General features: G+C 42.8%; 1 protein-coding gene across 3 annotated transcripts in view; it reads right to left on the bottom strand.

The window, feature by feature from the left end:
* Positions 1-647: 647 nt before the first annotated feature.
* Positions 648-19874, bottom strand: part of LOC141074938 (uncharacterized) — a 39700-nt gene continuing 20473 nt past the window's right edge. The window contains exons 5-9 of one of the 3 annotated variants that reach the window (XM_073562265.1): positions 19594-19652; positions 19437-19515; positions 19234-19331; positions 18994-19111; positions 649-1821 (exon numbers count right to left, since the gene is read on the bottom strand). In XM_073562265.1, the coding sequence (XP_073418366.1) occupies positions 782-1821; positions 18994-19111; positions 19234-19331; positions 19437-19515; positions 19594-19652 (1394 nt within the window). In that variant the 3' untranslated portion in view covers positions 649-781. Of the gene's footprint in view, positions 1822-18993; positions 19112-19233; positions 19332-19436; positions 19516-19593; positions 19653-19874 lie in introns of all 3 variants that reach the window. The other 2 variants (XM_073562267.1, XM_073562266.1) reach the window with 2 other exon arrangements.

Here is a 19874-nt window from a genome sequence, read left to right as displayed (position 1 = left end):
GGCTGGAGGTTGTTGGTGTTTATTATTGGAGAATGAGTTTGGTGGATTTATCTGTGACTATTGCTAGGTTTTGAGTGTGTAATAATCCCCTTTCTTCTCCTACTTTGGTTTTTCCCCATCCTCCACTCCTTGATACATTCCTGTTATATGTGTGAGCATACTTGTATGTTTGGTATTTTACCCCTGTTCGTGATACATTGTTAGTCTGGTTGGTGTAATTCAGTACACTACTACTACCCTCTTCTCTGGGTGGGGGAAAGGTACAAATGGTGGGAGGATTCAGGAGCTATAAGGCAAGGAACGTGGCCACAACGTCTTCACCATCAGAAGTAATCCGGGGAACAGGACGAGCTAGGGCGCCCCTACCGTTAGGGACAGGAAAGGAGCCCTTGGTCCTGGGACACCCCACAACAGAGTTGAGACAGATGTTGTATTGTGTCCCCAACTTGTTTGTCCCATGACCTAGAAGACTTGGTGCAGTCCTTAAAAATCATGGAGGCCATATAAAATGCTAGATATAGTAGCTTTTTTTGTGGCGTGTACTCATTTTTGCATCAACTAATTTGAGTTAAACTGAAGATTTAATAATGAAAGTTATATGATTAACCTTACTTTCATGTTACTGCTTAATAAAATGTTCTATGAAACTTAGTATTGGCAAAATGTTAGAAATTGTTCTTCTGCTGAGTGAGATATTAATTAAAATCTTCCTTATCAAAGGGGGTGTACTCATTTATGCTGATCAATGTTTATTACAATTTATAAAACACAAAGAACATAATTACAGTTTCTTTCCTGCATGCCTTCTCTCATGTTTTACAAGATATGATTTATGTATAAAAGATTTCCCACATTCTGAACATGAATACGGCTTCTCTCCTGTGTGACTTCTCTTGTGACTCACAAGACTTGATTTTTTTGTAAAGAACATTCCACACTGTAAACATGAAAACGATTTCTTTCCTATGTGAGTTCTTTGATGTCTAACAAGCAATGAATTATCTCTAAAGCATTTCCCACATTCTGAACATGAAAATGGCTTCACTCCAGTATGAATGATCTGATGTCTACTAAGACTCCCTTTATCTCTGAAAGACTTCCCACATAGTGAACATGAATATGGCTTCTCTCCTGTGTGAATTCTCTCATGTATAATAAGATACCCTTTATATGGAAAGGACTTCCCACATTCTGAACATGAAAATGGCTTTTCTCCAGTGTGAATTCGCTCATGCATAGCAACTTGTGATTTATATAAAAAACATTTCCCACATTCTGAACATGAAAATGGCTTCTCTCCTGTGTGCATTCTCTGATGTTTAATAAGACTCCCTTTATCTGTAAAGGTCTTCACACATTCTGAACATGAAAATGGCTTCTCTCCTGTGTGAATTCTCTCATGCACTGCCGCTTGTGATTTATATAAAAAACATTTCCCACATTCTAAACATGAATATCGAGCCTCTCCTGTGTAAATTCTCTCATGTATAACAAATTGTGATTTATTTGTAAAGCATTTCCCTATTTCTGAACAGGAGTATGGCTTCTCTCCTTTGTACTTTCTTTGTGTTAAAATATCTGAGCTTTTAGTAAATTGCTTGTCACACTGAAATCTTGTATCCACTTTGGCACTTGGAGTTGTGGTAACAATGTGAGATTGCTCAGGAGAGGGTTCCTCATGATTAGGAGGAGTATAAGAAAGTGAAGTTCTGTAAAGTCCAGGAGGTCCATGAAGGGTAATGAGGTTTTCTCCATTAGAGTGTTTCCTTATATCTTCTTTTATACAATTTAGTGATAAACTATTATTCTCACAAGGATTTCCTGTAAGGATGAAAGATAGATTGGATGTGATTTTTTTTTTCTACAACACAAAAGGGATTTCTACATTTATTCTATGGAGCTCACAATGAAGATCATAGTCAGTGAAAGGACCGGTAAGGTGATGCGGCAACACTTAGCTAACATAAAATAATTCAAGTCTCCAGGTCCAGATGAATTACACTCCAGAGTACTGAAGGAGATAGCAGAAGAAATTTTTGAATCACTCTCCATAATCTTTGAAAATTCTTGGAGAACAGGAGAAGTGCCAGAAGACTGGTGAAGAGCAAATGATGTTCCTATCTTCAGAAAGGGGAAGAAGGTGGACCCAGGCAACTATAGGCCGGTGAGTCTGACTTCTATACCAGGAAAGATCTTTATACAAATTATTAAACAACATGTATGTCAGTACCTGGATAAGAATGAAGTGATTAATCAGAGTCAGCATGGGTTTGTAACTAATAAGTCATGTCAGACTAACTTAATTTCCTTCTATGACAGAGTCACTGATTGGGTGGATCAGGGAAATGCTGTAGATATAGTATATCTTGACTTTAGCAAAGCATTTGACAAAGTATCTCATACAATCCTTATTGAAAAAATGACTAAGTATGGAATGGAGAAGGCAACTGTTAGGTGGATTCATAACTGGCTTAGTGATCGGACCCAAAGAGTGGTCGTAAATGGCTACACATCCAGTTGGATGAATGTCTCAAGTGGGGTACCACAGGACTCTGTCCTGGGCCCTGTATTGTTCAACATCTTTATCAACGATTTAGCTGAATGAATTGAGGGTAAACTGATTAAATTTGCTGATGACACAAAGCTAAAAGGGATAGCTAATACTAGAGAAGAGAGAGAGAGGATTCAAAAAGATATAAATAAACTGGAGAAGTGGGGAGCACCTAACAATGGTTTTTAACGGGGAAAAATGCAAAGTACTACATCTGGGGAATAAAAATGAAAAAAGCATATACAGAATGGGAGGAATAAGGCTAAGCAACAGCACATGTGAAAAAGATTTGGGTATACTAATAGATCACAGACTGAACATGAGTCAGCAGTGAGATGCAGCAGCAAAAAAGGCAAATACAATTCTGGGATGTATTAACAGAAGCATACAGTCTAATTACGTGAAGTCATTATTGCCCTCTACTCCTCTTTGGCCAGACCTGATCTGGAATACTGTGTCCAGTTTTGGGCACCACACTTTAACCCCTTAATGACCGCTGATATGCCTTTTAAAGGCGGCAGTTAAGGGTACTTAAACCACAGCGCCCCCCCCAGAGTCATAATTTCTGCGGGGCTCAGCTGCCGGGGGTAGCCGAGACCCCAGAGAACATAATTTGGGTCAGTTTTACCGACGCCGGTGCTGCGATCGCTGTTATTAATGGTATAACGGTGACAGCAAAAAAACCCCCCAATTTTATATTTAATTTCTCTATCCACTGATGTGGTCGCACATCAGAGAGAGAAATAGGGTTCCTAATCCTGCTTGGTACCTCCGTTGTCCCTGCATGGCCCCTGAAGACTCCCGGTCCTCCGGCTTCTTCCGGGAGAAAATGGTGGGCACATGCGCAGTGCTCCCGCTAAGATCTGCTGGCCGGCACCCGGCAACAATAGGGAGACTTTTCCTATTGGTTCATTTTGGTCACTGTGACAGACCCTATCGCAGTGATCAAAATAAAAAAGTAAATCAACCCCCCTTTATCACCCCCTTAGTTATTTCCATTTTCCTATTAGGGTTACAGTTGGGCTAAAGTTAGGGTTAGGGTTGGGGCTAAAGTTAGGATTAGGGCTGGGATTAGGGTTAGGGTTGGGATTGGAGCTAGGGTTGGAACTAGGGTTAGGTTTGTGGTTAGGGTTATGGTTAGGGTTGGGATTAGGGTTAGGAGTGTGTTGGGATTAGGGTTATGGTTGTGATTAGGGTTTGGGGTGTGTTGGGATAGGGTTGTGATTAGGGTTATGGTTAGGGTTGGGATTAGGGTTAAGTGTTATGATTGGGTCACCAATGAGGAAAACAAGACCAAGCTAAGCCACAGAAAACCAAAGAGTTTGTTAACTAAACGGATTGCAGACCCCTGATCCTATCCACACAACTAGCAGTAGCCGTGGAGCATACCTACGATGATTCTAGATGCCTTGACACAGCCGGAGGACTAAATAAGCCTAAAGCAAGAAAAGGGGAAATCTAAACTGCCCCAGAGCAGACCCCAAAGGAATAGATAGCCCCCAAACATATTGTCGGTGAGACAAGATGAAAACACAAACACAGGTAGGAAAATAGGCTGAGCAAACGATGGGGCCCACACTAACTAGAAAGGACAGGAAAGGAAAGATACTGTCTGCAATCACGTAAAAAAAACCCTGCAAAAATGTCCAACACTTCTGATAACAAAAAAAACCCTGAAGTCACTAGACTTCACCCACTATATCAGCACTCTGGCATATTCTGAAAACAGAGCAAAAAGAGGCCAATCTAATAAGGGACAAAAAGCAAACGGGCACAAACAGTAACATAAGAATGGAAATTCAGCACAGCCCCAGCCGGGGCTGGCTGACCACACAAAACAGCATTGACAAAACCAAATCAAATGTGAACAATAGCAAAGAACACTTAGCTTGAGAATACAGGGACTGAACTGGAAACTAAGACCTCAGGAGGCAGGAAAAATCACCAGCAGGAATAGAGGGAGTCGGCTGTCTTAAATCCAGTCAGAGACTCAAGATGTCCAATCGTCGTCCTCATTATCAGGTGGCAGGTCTCTGCTAATTAGATCAGCTTCATTACCTCCTGCAACCACCAGAGGGAGCCCGGAAGGAGAACTCACGACTCCTCTGTCAATACAACCAGCTCCACCACCCTCACCAGCAACCAGAGGCAGACCAGAAAGTGAATTCACAACAGTTAAGGGTGTGTTGGGGTTAGGATTGGAGTTAGAATTGAGGGGTTTCCACTATTTAGGCACTTCAGGGGGGTCTCCAAATGCAACATAGCGCCAGCATTGATTCCAGCCAATTTTGTGTTAAAAAATTCAAACGGCGCTCCCTCCCTTTTGAGCTCTGCTGTGCGCCCAAACAGTGGTTTACCCCCACATATGGGGCATCAGCGTACTCAGAACAAATTGCACAACAATTTTGGGGATCTAATTACTCCTATTACCCTTGGGAAAATAAAAATTGGGGCTAAAAAATCAATTTTGTGGAAAAAAATGATTTTTATTTTTTCACAGCTCTGCATTATAAACTTCTGTGAAGCACTTGAAGGTTCAAAGTGCTCACCACACATCTAGATAAGCTCCTTGGGGGGTCCAGTTTCCAAAATGGGGGGTTTCTACTGTTTAGGCACATCAAGGGCTCTGCAAATGCAACATGACGCCCGCAGACCATTCCATCAAAGTCTGCATTCCAAAATGGCGCTCCTTCCCTTCCGAGCTCTGCTATGCGCCCAAACAGTGGTTACCCCACATATGGGTTTCAGTGTACTCAGGACAAATTGCACAACTACTTTTGTGGTCCAATTTCTCTGGTTACCCTTGTGAAAGTAAAAATTTGGGGGTGAAAATATAATTTTTGAGGAAAAAATATGATTTTTTATTTTCACAGCTATACGTTATAATCTTCTGTGAAGCACTTGGGGGTTTAAAGTGCTCACCACACATCTAGAGAAGTTCCTTAAGGAGTCTAGTTTCCAAAATGGGGTCACTTGTGGGTTTCCATTGTTTGGGCACATCAGGTGCTCTCCAAATGCGACATGGCGTCCGATCTCAATTCCAGCCAATTCTGCATTGAAAAAGTCAAACGGCGCTCCTTCCCTTCCAACCTGCTGTACGCCCAAACAGTGGTTTACCCCCACATATGGGGTATGGGCGTATTCAGGAGAAATTGCACAACAAATTTTATGATTCAATTTTTCTTTTTACACTTGTGAAAATAAAAAAAATTGGTTCTGAATTAAAATATTTGTAAAAAAATTAAATGTTAATTTTTTCCTTCCACATTGCCTCAGTTCCTGTGAAGCACGTAAAGGGTTAATAAACTTCTTGAATGTGGTTTTGAGCACCTTGAAGGGTGCATTTTTTAGAATGGTGTCACTTTTGGGTATTTTCTGCCATTTAGACCCCTCAAAGTGTTTTTAAACGTGAGGTGGTCCCTAAAAAAAATGGTTTTGTAAATTTTGTTGTAAAAATGAGAAATCGCTGGTCAACTTTTAACCCTTATAACTTCTGATAGGAACTGAAAGAGTTAAATTGAGTTCTGTCTATGTTGCATTCTCTTGTTTAAAACCTTATCTTTTCTTCGAGGAGATGTCTCAGACATCTCCCTTGTGAACCAAGGTCAAATACCTCTGCTTTTTCGCCTAAGTGACTTTCTTTGTAGAAAACAAGTTGTAAAATCATTTGTACTGCGCATGTCTGTAAATGTCTAAATTCTTTACTATAAAAGACGGAAGCCTAACTGATAAGCCAGAGGCGTCTTGGCAGGCATCCCGAGTTGTACCATACAGCTGGTGTCTGTGTAGTTCTTCTCGACGGAGCTGATTTAATTAGAGACATATGGTGCCTTACACCCAAGAACATCGGTCCTTCAGATGAAAGAGATATCTGAGGGATCCCGACAGTTTCCTGGCGCCCGAACAGGGACCTGATATAGGCACCTCTCCAAGACTACCCGATCTACAGACCACTCCAGTTACTGATGAAATTGTGAACAGCAGACCTAAACACCTGGCCAGGTAAGAGGTCAATTTTTCTCTTCTCTGCTCTTCATAATCTATCATTATAACTAAGGTCCGTATAAAGGGGAATCTAGTAGAGGAGGGGGCCGTAAAATCAGGTCCATATAAGAACTCTGAGGAAATCGGGTGTGACACGCATATGTAATTTCTGCTCGAATGAGAGGTTACTGTAGGTTCTGTCTGTGCACAGCTATTTTTAGAAAAAGAGCTGATGCAAATCAAAATGGGAGAGGTCTGACATTACGGAATATAAGGCTGGGTGAACAGTTCATACTGCGCAGCCCGGACGGACAAGTTTTTCACAATAGACGATTCCGCACTAGAAATAGAGGAGGTTGTTGAGTGACTGCCTTGATTTGAAGGACTGTGAAAAGTAGACAAATAAGCTGCACAGTAGGTATTCGTTCAAAGAGTGGTGATATTGCCTAACTGGGTCATGTGACAGCGTCCTTTCGGGGAGGTCACCGCCTAAGCTTAAATCAACACCCTTTACGAATAAACCTTGTGACAGATAAGAGTGTGACCGAATGAGCACAGGACCGTGAAATGAGCCTGTGACAGGATATGACTGAAGAACCCCGATAGATGGACACTTTGTTTACAATCCTGTGTGTTGTGGGAGTATTTCTGTTAGGATGCTACATAGCATATAAGTACACGAAACACGTAGTACACCGAGGAACAGACACTCCATTTAGCCTGTTAGCACCTTAGGAAGAAGGTAACGAGGTATAGTAGAGCCTAGTCTTGAGCTTACCCAATACACCACCTAAGGCAGGGGACTAACAGGAAGACAACAAGAGAGACAGGATAAGAATAAAAGATAAAATGGGGAACAGTCAGGGAAAGACACCTGAAGAAGGAAATCGGTTATGTGATATAATTGAGGATAGATATGGAAGTAGTGCAGCAAAGAACCTGGAAAAAGTATTAATCAAATCCAAAGTGCAAGATAGGCAGGCTGTGTGAATCCTTGTATATATGTCTATGAGAACCTCTGAATAAGATGAGAGATGAGTAATTGAGTATAAAAAAAAAAAAAAAAAATCAGTGAATGAGCACGTATGAATGAATCATCACACATCGTTTTTGTGTCAAGAGATTTGTGACCTTTCTAGTTGTGGTGGAATCCCGGACAGATGCGTTATAGATATTTCAAATCTACATCTGAGACTGAATGAATTGAGTAATGATATAGTTCGTGTTATATGTGGCATTACATTGTAAAGTTTCCTGAATGCATTTGGCCAGAAAAAGGGCAAGGCATGGTTAATCTCATTATACAGTTATCTGCCCTTACAGTGAAATCCCGTGATTTTGAGTTTCTTTGTAGAAATTGATTTTGATAAGTCTAAAGAACTACAGAATTCTGTGAAGGACGACGCTGCATTCTGATGGGAGGGGGGAAGGATGGAGCTGCGCAGTTTCTTCTCCCTTCGCTCTTATCTCTGCTGAGTGTGAGCTGTGCTCAAAATTCTCTGTAATTCTATCCGTAAGGTACGCGCTGAAAGATTTGTGCATTTTAAAGCAACAGTACTTAATTGAAGATTGGAAGTTAAAAGTAAGATATGGTGCCTAATTTAGAAGGGAATTGTAAGTGATTGCTTGGTCATTAATGTGTTTGAACCTGCTTCTAGTTGTGTGATTGATTTGTATAGCAAATTGTGTCAAATTACAAGAGACAGAGAAGGAAGGAAGCAGTAAAACAAGTGGGACAAATATTGAAAAAGGCAAAAATACCAGAGTGTGAATGTTTGGATGTACAAAAAGGCACAGACAAGGGAAGAAAATAGCAAGTGAATAAATGATGCTTGAGAATGTGCAGCAGTGTGGAAGGTGTATTATGAATGTTTGATTGACAAAGTGTAACCAGAGACCCAGACAAAACAGATGGACTTGTAAACACTGTGGTCAGACTCAGACAAACCCAGACTGAATAGCTACTTGTGTGACCTGTGCTACTGACCTAAGAGAATTGCACTAAATCCTATCCAGACAAGATCATAAGAAGCTGACATAATAGTGTGGATAGTGGGTAGTGGGGACATTGGCCCTTGAGGAGTAAGCTGACAGTAGACATCAGACGACCAACCCCATCAGGACCTAGAAGTGTGACTAGAATAAGAAAGATACAGGTGTATTATCCCTGGAGCCCCTCTGACCAGCTAGCTCAGCTGCCTGCCCCTGAAGACCAACCATTCCCGTTTTACAGACACATAAAGGAAGTACAGCAGACATATAAGTGTACCTGGGCAGACCTAGAGAGGTTGGTGAGTTTAAAGGCAGGTGACGCACTAGATCATATAATTAAGACACACAGATGTGACAAAGAATCAGGCTTGGGGCATGGATGATAAATCTGCACTGTCTGGGGAGACGTACTGTGAGTCACTAAGACAATGGGCTGCAGTGGAACAATCAGAGCAGTCTGTACTCCTGACTAATGTGACACAGCAAAAAGGAGAGAGGGTAGAGATATACCTTGGACGGTTACAGCTGAAATGGGCAGACATGGGGTACATTTGCATAAACCCACTTGATGTTAGAATACTGGTGAATGCATTCATTGACTGTATGAACAAAGACTTACGAGACGCAGTACAGACAGCCAGACCTGAATGGAGACATGTAGATCCGAAAGACCTCCTTAAGGTAGCTAAAGAAGTTGAGCAAACAAGGACAATAAAACGACCTGTCATGTATGCTGGAGCACAAGGAAAAAAGTGGAGACGTAATAGGGAAGACATGTGAGATGACACTGACGTTTCTTTTGACAATCTATTCCCCACATGACATCCATGCCATACTCCTACAAGTTCAACCAAAACATCTGTCTATGGCCAGACAGCTCTGACTTGAGTGTGCTCTACTAATTCCTGAGTATGTCACTCCTCAAAAGATGTAACGTTCTGAATCCAGCCACCCTCCTGCCTGTGGATTCAGAAAAGGGGGAATTGGTGACCGTATTGGCAAGTGAGGAAGGATACTTTGACATGACGCATGAACATGTCTGCATAGAACTGATGAGTCAGGAGACAGTTGGGTTTGCACACATTCATGAAAAACCTGTTCCTAATGCAGACTTTGAGTTTCTTTTTTCTAGATGGCCCCAGATACCACCAGGATGGACGATTCTACACTGGATATGCAGTAGTATACTCACATGAGGTAATCCGAGCGGAACCACTCTCTCCTCACATGTCGGCGCAGGAGGCAGAGTTGAAGGCACTCACTGAGGCGTGTAGAGCCGCTGCAGGTAAAGTCGCTAATATTTTCACAGATTCGAAGCCCAATAAAAATGCAGAGCTGGTGAAACAATTGATGGAGGCATTGATGTTACCAGTCCAGGTTGGCATTGTCAAGGTAAAAGCACACACAAAGGTGACTCCGTGGAGGTAGAGGGCAATAGAAGGGCGAACGAGGCTGCTAAAATAGCACAAGGCGGCCTAGAGAGAGCAGTGGACGGTGGCGGGGAGTCAGCGTATTCCAGCCACATTGGGTCTAGATGTCCTGAAATCCCTCCAGCAAAAGGCTGCCCAAACAGAGAAGGTACACCGAGGGAGACTGGGAGCTGAGCTGAACTCAAATGGAGTATGGGAGAATAAGGATAAAATGTGTCCACCAAAGTCCCTGTTCCCAATCATGGCGCAAGCAGCACATGGCCCCAATCACACCTCAAAAAGTCACATGTGTGCCATGGTAGATGCCTTCTGGATCGCTCCTGGCTTCAGTTGCACAGCCGCGAAACTTGTACAATCATGCCTCATCTGTGCACAGCACAACCCAGGTAAAACAGTAAAAGTCCCTAAGAAAGCGACACCTAGGCCTCTCTACCCGTTTCAGAGACGGCAGATTGACGACATACAGCTACCAAGGTAGGAGTGTATGCAAATATCCTAGTATGTGTAGATCTCTTCTCTGGATGGCCAGAGGCCTACCCGGTGAAAACGGCTACAGCTCGAGCCACTGCAAAGAAACTGGTGATGGAACTAGTACCACGATTCGGTGTCCCTGAAACAATTGAATCAGACAGAGGTACACACTTTACTGCTGAGGTAATGCAAAATGTAATGCAAATGATAGGTGTAGAACATGCATTTCATACACCCTACCACCCACAGAGTTCAGGGAAGGTAGAGAGAATGAACGGGACACTGAAATTGAAAATACAGAAAACCATGGAACAAACCCATAAACCATGGCCAGAGTGTCTCCCATTAGCATTATTCTCAGTAAGGTACACACCCACGGGGAAAACTAAACTGTCACCCTTCGAGATACTGTTTGGAAGACCACCAAACACAGGGTTGTACTACCCACAGGTCTTAACACTCAATGTGGATAATTTGACAAGTTATGTAATCCAGTTGCAAAAGCATTTAACTCAAATGCATTCTCTAGTTTTCTCTTCCATTCCAGATCCAGATAGTGTGGAAGGAACTCACTGTCTACAACCTGGTGATTACGTATATGTCAAGAAACACTCCAGAAAGACCCTTGAACCCCAATATCAAGGACCTTACCAAGTACTCCTAACAACGCCTACTTCTGTTAAGTTGGAAGGACGACCAACCTGGATCCATGCATCGCATTGCAAACTAGCCACAGGAATTAACAAAGCATAAGAGTGCATAATGTTTTGGTTTGGTTTTGTTGCATTTTCTGTAATAATGGTAGCTGCGTGGGACAATCTAAATTCTCCAATGTCCTTGAATAATAAGTTTATACAACATCATGAAAAATTACTGAATGATTGGTCAAATCATTTGCTGGATCTGCACACATTCACCAGTATCAGCCACTAGTATTCCGTTCCTTGTTATTCCTGTGCCACCCGAGGAATTATTTGCCTGGACCAGTTGTTCTGATACACTTGCTAATAATGCCACAAATAATGTGAAGTTATGGAACACAACTGTTGGTATACCTATTGTGGGATGGGTAGGATACCCTTGGTGGCAGGGTAATCTTTCAGGAAGTAATGCACACCTTCAATATCTGGCATATAAAGGGGGGCTTGGGTACCCAGGAATAGAACTCGATTAACCTACCTGGGGCAAATTCCAATGTATGGCCTACAAGTTAGTTTTAATGTAACTTCCCACTCTACTGATGCCTTCAAACCAATACTGCTAGAAAGAAGGTTGCATAACACGTCCTGGGAGTATTCCAATTTATTTCCCCAGGGCAATAATGAAACTTGTTTTAATATTTCAGGTAATATACCTTGCAACGAGTCATCTGGATATGAGAAAGGAACTCCCACCTGTAGAAATCCCGATGTAGGGTATTGTAGCCCTTTAGGACAACTTCCAAATTGGTGTATGGTTCAGAATGTATCTGCGTTCATAGATTTAGTCCATAGACTGGTATTACAACATTCAGCCCTATGGGACCTACCTAGTGACATGTACTGGATATGTGGAGACAATGCATATAAATGGTTGCCAGTAGGGGTAAAAGGTGCTTGTACTCTGGGTCGTTTGACTCCAGCTACCTTTGTTATTCCGAATGACCAGTTGAATACTCAGAGCATACCTAAACACACGTTGTACAAAAGAGCTGCTGACAATACACCTCGCCTCTCTGGGAGACCACATATAGTGCAGATGAGTGTGGCTAATAAAATTGTCAGCTCTATTTTTATTTATCCTATGATTACTTAAATGTGGGATAAATTAGTCAGGGCTACAGATTACTTAGATGACCAAATATGGGATATATTGGATATATTGAACACCACCGTTGCTGTCCAAAATCAGCTCATCATAGTCACCAATCAGCATACCATAGTACTAGATTATTTAACTGCAGCACAAGGAGGTATGTGTCAAGTCATCGGACCAGCTTGCTGTCATTATATAGATCCCAACAGTATTATAAAGTTAAAATTGAAAATAGAGGATGTTCAAAAACTTAGAGATCAGTACGATAAAGACAATGATCGTACTAAGGATAGTTGGTGGTCAGATACATTCTCCTTTCTTAATCCAGCTAATTGGTTTAAGGGTATTGGAGGCTGGATAGCTGGGATTATACTAAGTCTATTACGTATTGTTGTTTGTATCTTCGTAATATATGTATTTTTTAAACTTGTTTTTTGGTGTTTTTCTGTATGTAAGAAAAAGTACAGGTATAGATGAAATAGATAAATTAATGACAGAACATATGCCAAAATTGATAACTGTTTTCTTTAGGTTTCAGGTTGACATCTCATTTCTGGCATGAAGGAGCGTACTCTTGTGATGACAGACGTGGCCTTAGTAACCAGGGGATGGAGAAGGTAAAAGAAGATGCCTGTCTCCCTCGGGCAACCCGTCGGCCTGGGATAGTACCTGGTGAATAGGGCACTATCAGCTGTCGTTGCAGGACCCAGTGTTCCAGATTGATGAAAAATGAAGATGTCAAAGGGGGGAATGATAGGAACTGAAGGAGTTAAATTGAGTTCTGTCTATGTTGCATTCTCTTGTTTAAAACCTTATCTTTTCTTCGAGGAGATGTCTCAGACATCTCCCTTGTGAACCAAGGTCAAATACCTCTGCTTTTTCGCCTAAGTGACTTTCTTTGTAGAAAACAAGTTGTAAAATCATTTGTACTGCGCATGTCTGTAAATGTCTAAATTCTTTACTATAAAAGACGGAAGCCTAACTGATAAGCCAGAGGCGTCTTGGCAGGCATCCCGAGTTGTACCATACAGCTGGTGTCTGTGTAGTTCTTCTCGAAGGAGCTGATTTAATTAGAGACATATGGTGCCTTACACCCAAGAACATCGGTCCTTCAGATGAAAGAGATATCTGAGGGATCCCGACACTTCCTAACAAACGAAAAAAAATGTTGTGTCCAAAATTGTGCTGATGTAAAGTAGACATGTGAGAAATGTTATTTATTAAGTATTTTGTGCGACACATCTCTCTGATTTAAGGGCATAAAAATTAAAAGTTTGAAAATTGCAAAATTTTTAGCCATATTTCTGTTTTTTTTTCATAAATAAACGCAAGTCATATCAAAGAAATTTTACCACTATCATGAAGTACAACATGTCACAAAAAAACATTCTCAGAATCAGCGGGATCCGTTAATGCATTCCAGAGACATAACCTTATATAGTGACAGTGGTCAGGATTGTAAAAATTGGCTTGGTCATTAAGCTGCAAATTGGCTCCGTCACTAAGGGGTTAAGAAAGACGTCAACAAACTGGAGCAAGTTCAGAAAAGAGCGACCAGAATGGTGACCGGTCTGCAAACCCTGTCTTATGAGGAAAGGTTGCAGGATTTGGGAATGTTTAGTTTGCAGAAGAGAAGACTGAGAGGAGACTTAATAGCTGTCTACAAATTTCTCAAGGGCTGTCACATTGTAGAAGGATCAACTTTATTCTCATTTGCACAAGGAAAGACTAGAAGCAATGGGATGAAACTGAATGGGAGGAGACACAGATTAGATATTAGAAAAAACTTTTTGACAGTTAGAGTGATCAATGAGTGGAACAGGCTGCCACGAGAAGTGGTGAGTTCTCCTTCAATGGAAGTCTTCAAACAGAGGCTGGACAGACATCTGACTGGGATGATTTAGCGAATCCTGCTTTGAGCAGGGGGTTGGACCAGATGGCCCAGGAGGTCCCTTCCAACTCTACGAGTCTATGATTCTAAGACAACTACACAGAGCCGGCTCTAGGTTTTCGTGGACCCCGGGTGAGAGTCTCAGTGGGCACCTTAAACACATATCACGATTCATTGGTATTATACCGCCACTCGCTGACCACATATTATAACCACATGGAAACGGAATAATAACACCATACTGAGCATTAACAGAAACCACTGTACGGAGACTAAATATTAGCATCGTCTAGAGGTGGATATCAGCTGCACACAGGGGTTCAGTATACCTTAGATAAGTGTATTACTGATAAATCCAATGACTCACCAATGATGTTTCCTTTGACTTTAGTCCTTCGTTTCCCCTGTTCTTCCCCAGCCCAGACCACCATGACAGCTTAATATATTCATACCTTATTTCTGCAGAATTTCACATAAAAATTTGGGCTCACCTCTTGGACACTGTCAGGATCCGTCAGTGCAGGATGACAATACACTGGCGTCTGAGGTTCATTGTGAGATATTGCTGCAGCTTGAACTTTCCAGCAGATTGGGTGAGGCTGAAGCCGATGACCCCACTGACAGCGCGACCTGAGCTGCACGAAAGGTCAAACTGGTGCAATAAATCATCACACCGTGCCTCAGAGCCTCCGCTGACACAAGAAGAAGGATCCAGCCCTGTCCCTGATCTCCTGCCCAGCCCCTGCTGACCTCTTCTCTCTACTCTCCAGCAGGGAAGCAGCCCGGCCGGCGCGGTGGTGAGGTGACAGCAGCAGACAATGTGCGCAGTGTGGGCCTGTCTACAGTACAGGGATGGCCGGGCCGGCACTTGTACACCATTAAAGTACACTGCCAGCAGCTGTCTTGTAGGCATCAGATGGCAGCGAGTGGGCCACCACAATGTTTGTCCTGGGCCCCAGCACTTGCCCAGGTGCGCCGGATGGTGACACCGGCCGCGCAAGTACATGCCGAAAGACTAACAAGATGATAAAGAGAGTAACACTTGTAAACTGGTGATATCGGCACAAGTCAGGGGTGGCAGAGATCAGATAGTAAATACACAGTTCTGTCATCAGAAACTACCCCCTTAATATATCACCAGTGCCATTTCTCTCTCTCAAGCTTCCTATCAAGCCCTTAGTGTAGAAAAGTGTCCACACAATTAAAAATGGAGTTTAAATATTTCATTACCGTATGTAAAGGAGATCGACTGGTCACAAAGGTGGCCCTACATCCAGGAGCAGTTGAGCTCCAGCCACCGTAATCATGTACTCAGTATATGGCTAAGGGCATGATAGGAAACCTTAGAAGACGGCAATAGCGCTGAAGGCACATTAACCCCTTAGGACCAAGCCACTTTGTACATTAATGACCAAGTTTAATTTTTACAGTTGTGACCACTGTCATTTTATTAGGATCTTCAACGGATCCCACTGATTCTGGGATTGATTTTTCGTTCCATATTGTACTTCATGATTGTGGTAAATTTTGGTCGTTATTATTTGCTTTTATTTATGGAAATCTAAAAAATGTGAGTATTTTGTAGTTTTCAAATTTTGATGTTTTTATGCCCTTAAACTACATAGTAACATAGTTATTAAGGTTGAAGGGAGACTTTAAGTCCATCTAGTTCAACCCATCCTATTCTAACTTGCCCTAACATGTTGATCCAGAGGAAGGCAAAAAAACCCATGTGGCAACAGTAAGCTTCACATTGGGGAAAAAAATTCCTTCCCGACTCCACATACGGCAATCAGACTAGCTCCCTGGATCAACGCAATATTACAGTGTGTCCGTAAAGTGATGGGGCACTTTTGACCAGTCACAGGAAAGTATACAGTATACAGCAAAGGCCATAAAAGTCAGGGAGGGCGGGAACTTAAAGAATTCTTCAATGTGTGCATTGAACGTATCAACAGAGAAACTCAGACGTTATTCCCTCTGTTACACCAGACGTCCTTACCCATGGGTGGCAGGGTCTTCACTATCGTTTGGATGTGTGTAGGGCAACAAATGGAGCACACATTGAACTGCACTGAATAGATAAGAAACTGGGAGAGTTCTTCTTTTATTTGGACAGACATCTGACTGGGATGATTTAGCGAATCCTGCTTTGAGCAGGGGGTTGGACCAGATGGCCCAGGAGGTCCCTTCCAACTCTACGATTCTATGATTCTATTTGGTGCAGATTTCACATTTCTTTTGTTTTTTGTTGCTTTCCAGTGACTGGGCAAAAGTGCACCATGACTTTACGGACACGGGTATATTTTGGACTATAAGACGCACAGGACCATAAGACGCACCCCAAATTTTCAGAAGGAAAATAGGGAAAAAAAATTAATGCGTCAAATGGAGGTCCGTCTTACAGTCCGAATTCAGCTTACCAGGGGAAATCGGTGGAGTGTGGTCACAGGGGTGGTTCTGTGGCCGGTGATAATATGACTCCCATCTCAGACTGGTGCAGCAGGTTCTTCGATGCTCGTGGAACGGGGAGCTCTGCCGACATTTTCTGAGAGCCCAGAGCCCCCCGCACATCCATTGCTGGGAAAAGGTGGTTTCCGTGAAATCCCATCCCAGGCTGGTGCGGCAGGTTCGTCAGTGCATAGCGGTGCGGGAGCTCCGCCGACAATCTGTGAAAGCAGCCCCCGCACATCCACTGCTACGATGCGGTGGCCTCTAGGAAAACGGACGCCGGGGCAGCGCATGCACAGATTGAGATCTCGCTGCTTCTGGCCACCATTTTCCCGGAGGCCACCCATCACTGCAATGGAAGTTCGGGGGCTCTGGGCTTTCACAAAATGTTGGTGGAGCCCCCTCACCACTGAGTACTGCCGAATGCTGAAGCACCAGTCTGAGAAGGGAGTGTGATCATCACCCTGCAGCGTCAGGCCACTGCAGAATCGCCCGACTCCTGCTGCCACCACACTACTGGTAAGTAGTATTCCGACTATAAGACCCCCCCCCCCTCCCATTTTCCCTCAAGATTTTTTGGGGAAAAAGTGTGTCTTATAGACCGAAAAATACAGGCAGTTAAATAACCAAAAATAATTAATAAATAACATTTCCTTACTTTCTACTCTACATCGGAATCATTTTTCAAACATTTTTTTTAGAAAGTTATAAGGGTTAAAAGTTTATCAGCAGTTTCTCATTTTTCCAACTAATTTTACATCTGAATTTACTTTGCGAGGCCTGTGCGACAGAAAACACGCAAAAGTGACACCATTCTAAAAACTTCACCCCTGGTGCTCAAAACCACATTCAAGAAGTTTATTAACCCTTCAGGTGCTTCACAGGAATTATAGCAATGTGGAAGAAACTAATTAACTTTTTTTAATTTTTCCACAAAAATGTTGCTTTAGCTCCAAATTTTTAATTTTCACAAAGGTAAAAGGAGAAAATGCACCATACAATTTGTTGTCCAATTTCTCCTGAGTACAGCGATACCCCATATGTGAGGGAAAACTACTGTATGGACGCACGGTAAGGCCCAGATGGTAAGGAAGGAGCGCCATTTGAATTTTGAATGCAAAATTGGCTGAAATAGATAGCAGACGCCAAGTCACATATTTTCCAGAAACAGGCAGCAGTGGATGCTGATGAGTGAAATATGCCATTATAGTGAACGTACATTGTAGTGCCCATACATTGTAGTGCCCAGTGCGTTGTGGTGCCCATACATTGTAGTGCCAAGTACATTGTAGGGCCCAGTGTGTTGTGGTGCTCATACATTGTAGTGCCAAGTACATTGCAGTTACCATATATTGTAGTGCCAAGTACATTGTAGTGCCAGTACATTATGCCCAGTTTGTGCTTTTGGAGGCACACACCTCATAAACTAAGTGGGCTCTCCTCGCTACAGAGATGCCAAACATGTGAACGTTAACTGCGGTTTAGACACACTGTGGGACTCAGAAGGAGAGGGAATTTGGATTTAAGAGTGCAGATTTTGATGGATTTCTTTTGGTGGGAGCCACGTCATTTTTCTAGATCCTTTGTAATACCAGTAACGTGGAAGGCCCCTATATTTCAGTAAACAGATGACGAACCTGAGTGGGGACTTGCTTTTTTTGTGAATTGAGATGAAGCTTTTATTGAGAACATTTTACAGAACATTTTGATTCACATTTATCCTGTGCTCTACGCTGAGCACTTACATTGGGGTTTCCATCTAAATCTACAAAATGCCTAATTGAGATGAAACCCCTGAGGGATCCAGTCACTATAATGGGGCAGTAGAGTTACTCTGGACTCTGTCTGTCCTCTGTTCAGCAGTGTCCTTTTCAGAGATGCACAAAACTGTGGCTGACCGCACTTTTATACATGCTGTACACCACCGGATCAAAGGTCCAGACAGAGTCCACAGTGTCTCCATCTGCCTCATTATATGAAATCTTCTGCTGGAAATTCCATCTGAATCACAAGCTCAGTCATTTATATGGCAGCACAGGACTTGGAAAAGAAAAATCTGGAAGTAAAGGATGGAAGTGATATTCACAAAGGTAAAGGAAAACTAAATCTGTGCTTCCTAAATCATTAAGAAGAGGTGTGAAGGCGGCCCCATTATTAATCGGTGCACCCCCGGACTCTACAGGAGCAGCCACGCCATCACCGGACACTACTGCTGTGATGTGGACAGCGGATAAAGCTTTACTGCACCGGAGACTTCACGCGATATCACACACTGGTAGTCATCATCATCATTGTCACACACCGGTCATCATCATCATCATCACACATCAGTCATCACCATCACATGCATCGGTCATCATTATCACGCACGTCGGTCATCATTATCACGTGCTGGTCATCATCATCATGCGCCAGTCATTATTACATACCTGTGGAAACGTGTACAGAAATCTCCTCCTTCCCGTCACTCACACACGGCTGATCCACCCTCGTCATCGCTTCTTCTTCTGTCTCATACTTCACTTTATTCTTAGTCGGATCTTCCCCCTGATATATCAGATGTAACAATCAGCACAATACAAGAAACCACCAAAATCTGTGACACCTATGACCTCGCTCAGAAATGTCCCCCCATATACAGATCCAGTACAGGGCTCAGCGCCGTCTACCTGTTGATCCTCCAGGATGTTGTGATTCTCCTCTGGACAGTCCTGGGGACACAGAGGGCGGGGACATCTCTCTGGTGGATTTCTCCTCCTGGATCCATCTGTGGAGACACACAGTGACGGAATAGATTGTGTCATGTGATGATGAGATGATGGGAGTAGTAGTAGGTGACCACAGAACAGACATGACAGTCTCCCCTCCTCACCCTGCTGATCGGCCCATATAGAGATCGCCTCTTGTGCTCCATGTATAACCTCAACCTTAATATCAATCAGATCTTCACCCTAAAAAGAAAAATGTAAGATGAGCTCAGGTCCCATCTCTTCATGGTCAGATGTTGTGGGAGCTTCAGTGTCATCTACCTGATGATCCTCCGGGATGTTGTGATTTCTCTCTGGTGGATTTCTCCTCCTGGACCCATCTGTGGAGACACACAGACTGAATACATGACCTGCCGTGTATCTGTCTATATATGAGACACGTCTCTCAGAACCGGTAATTCTAGGTTTATGTATCAGGGACTACATTACATTGTTGTGGTCCTCACCACCGGTACCGAGGTCACAGCACATTGTGGCCTCAAGTATGAAGCGATAATCAGCGAGGCCAAAGCCTAATGCTCTCTGCTCTGCACCCGGAGGAT

The sequence above is a fragment of the Dendrobates tinctorius genome, unplaced genomic scaffold, assembly GCF_039654945.1.
Source record: "Dendrobates tinctorius isolate UK_male_01 unplaced genomic scaffold, ASM3965494v1 ptg000342l, whole genome shotgun sequence".
In the NCBI taxonomy this organism is placed as follows: domain Eukaryota; kingdom Metazoa; phylum Chordata; class Amphibia; order Anura; family Dendrobatidae; genus Dendrobates; species Dendrobates tinctorius.
This window is presented reverse-complemented; position numbering and strand designations above follow the sequence as displayed.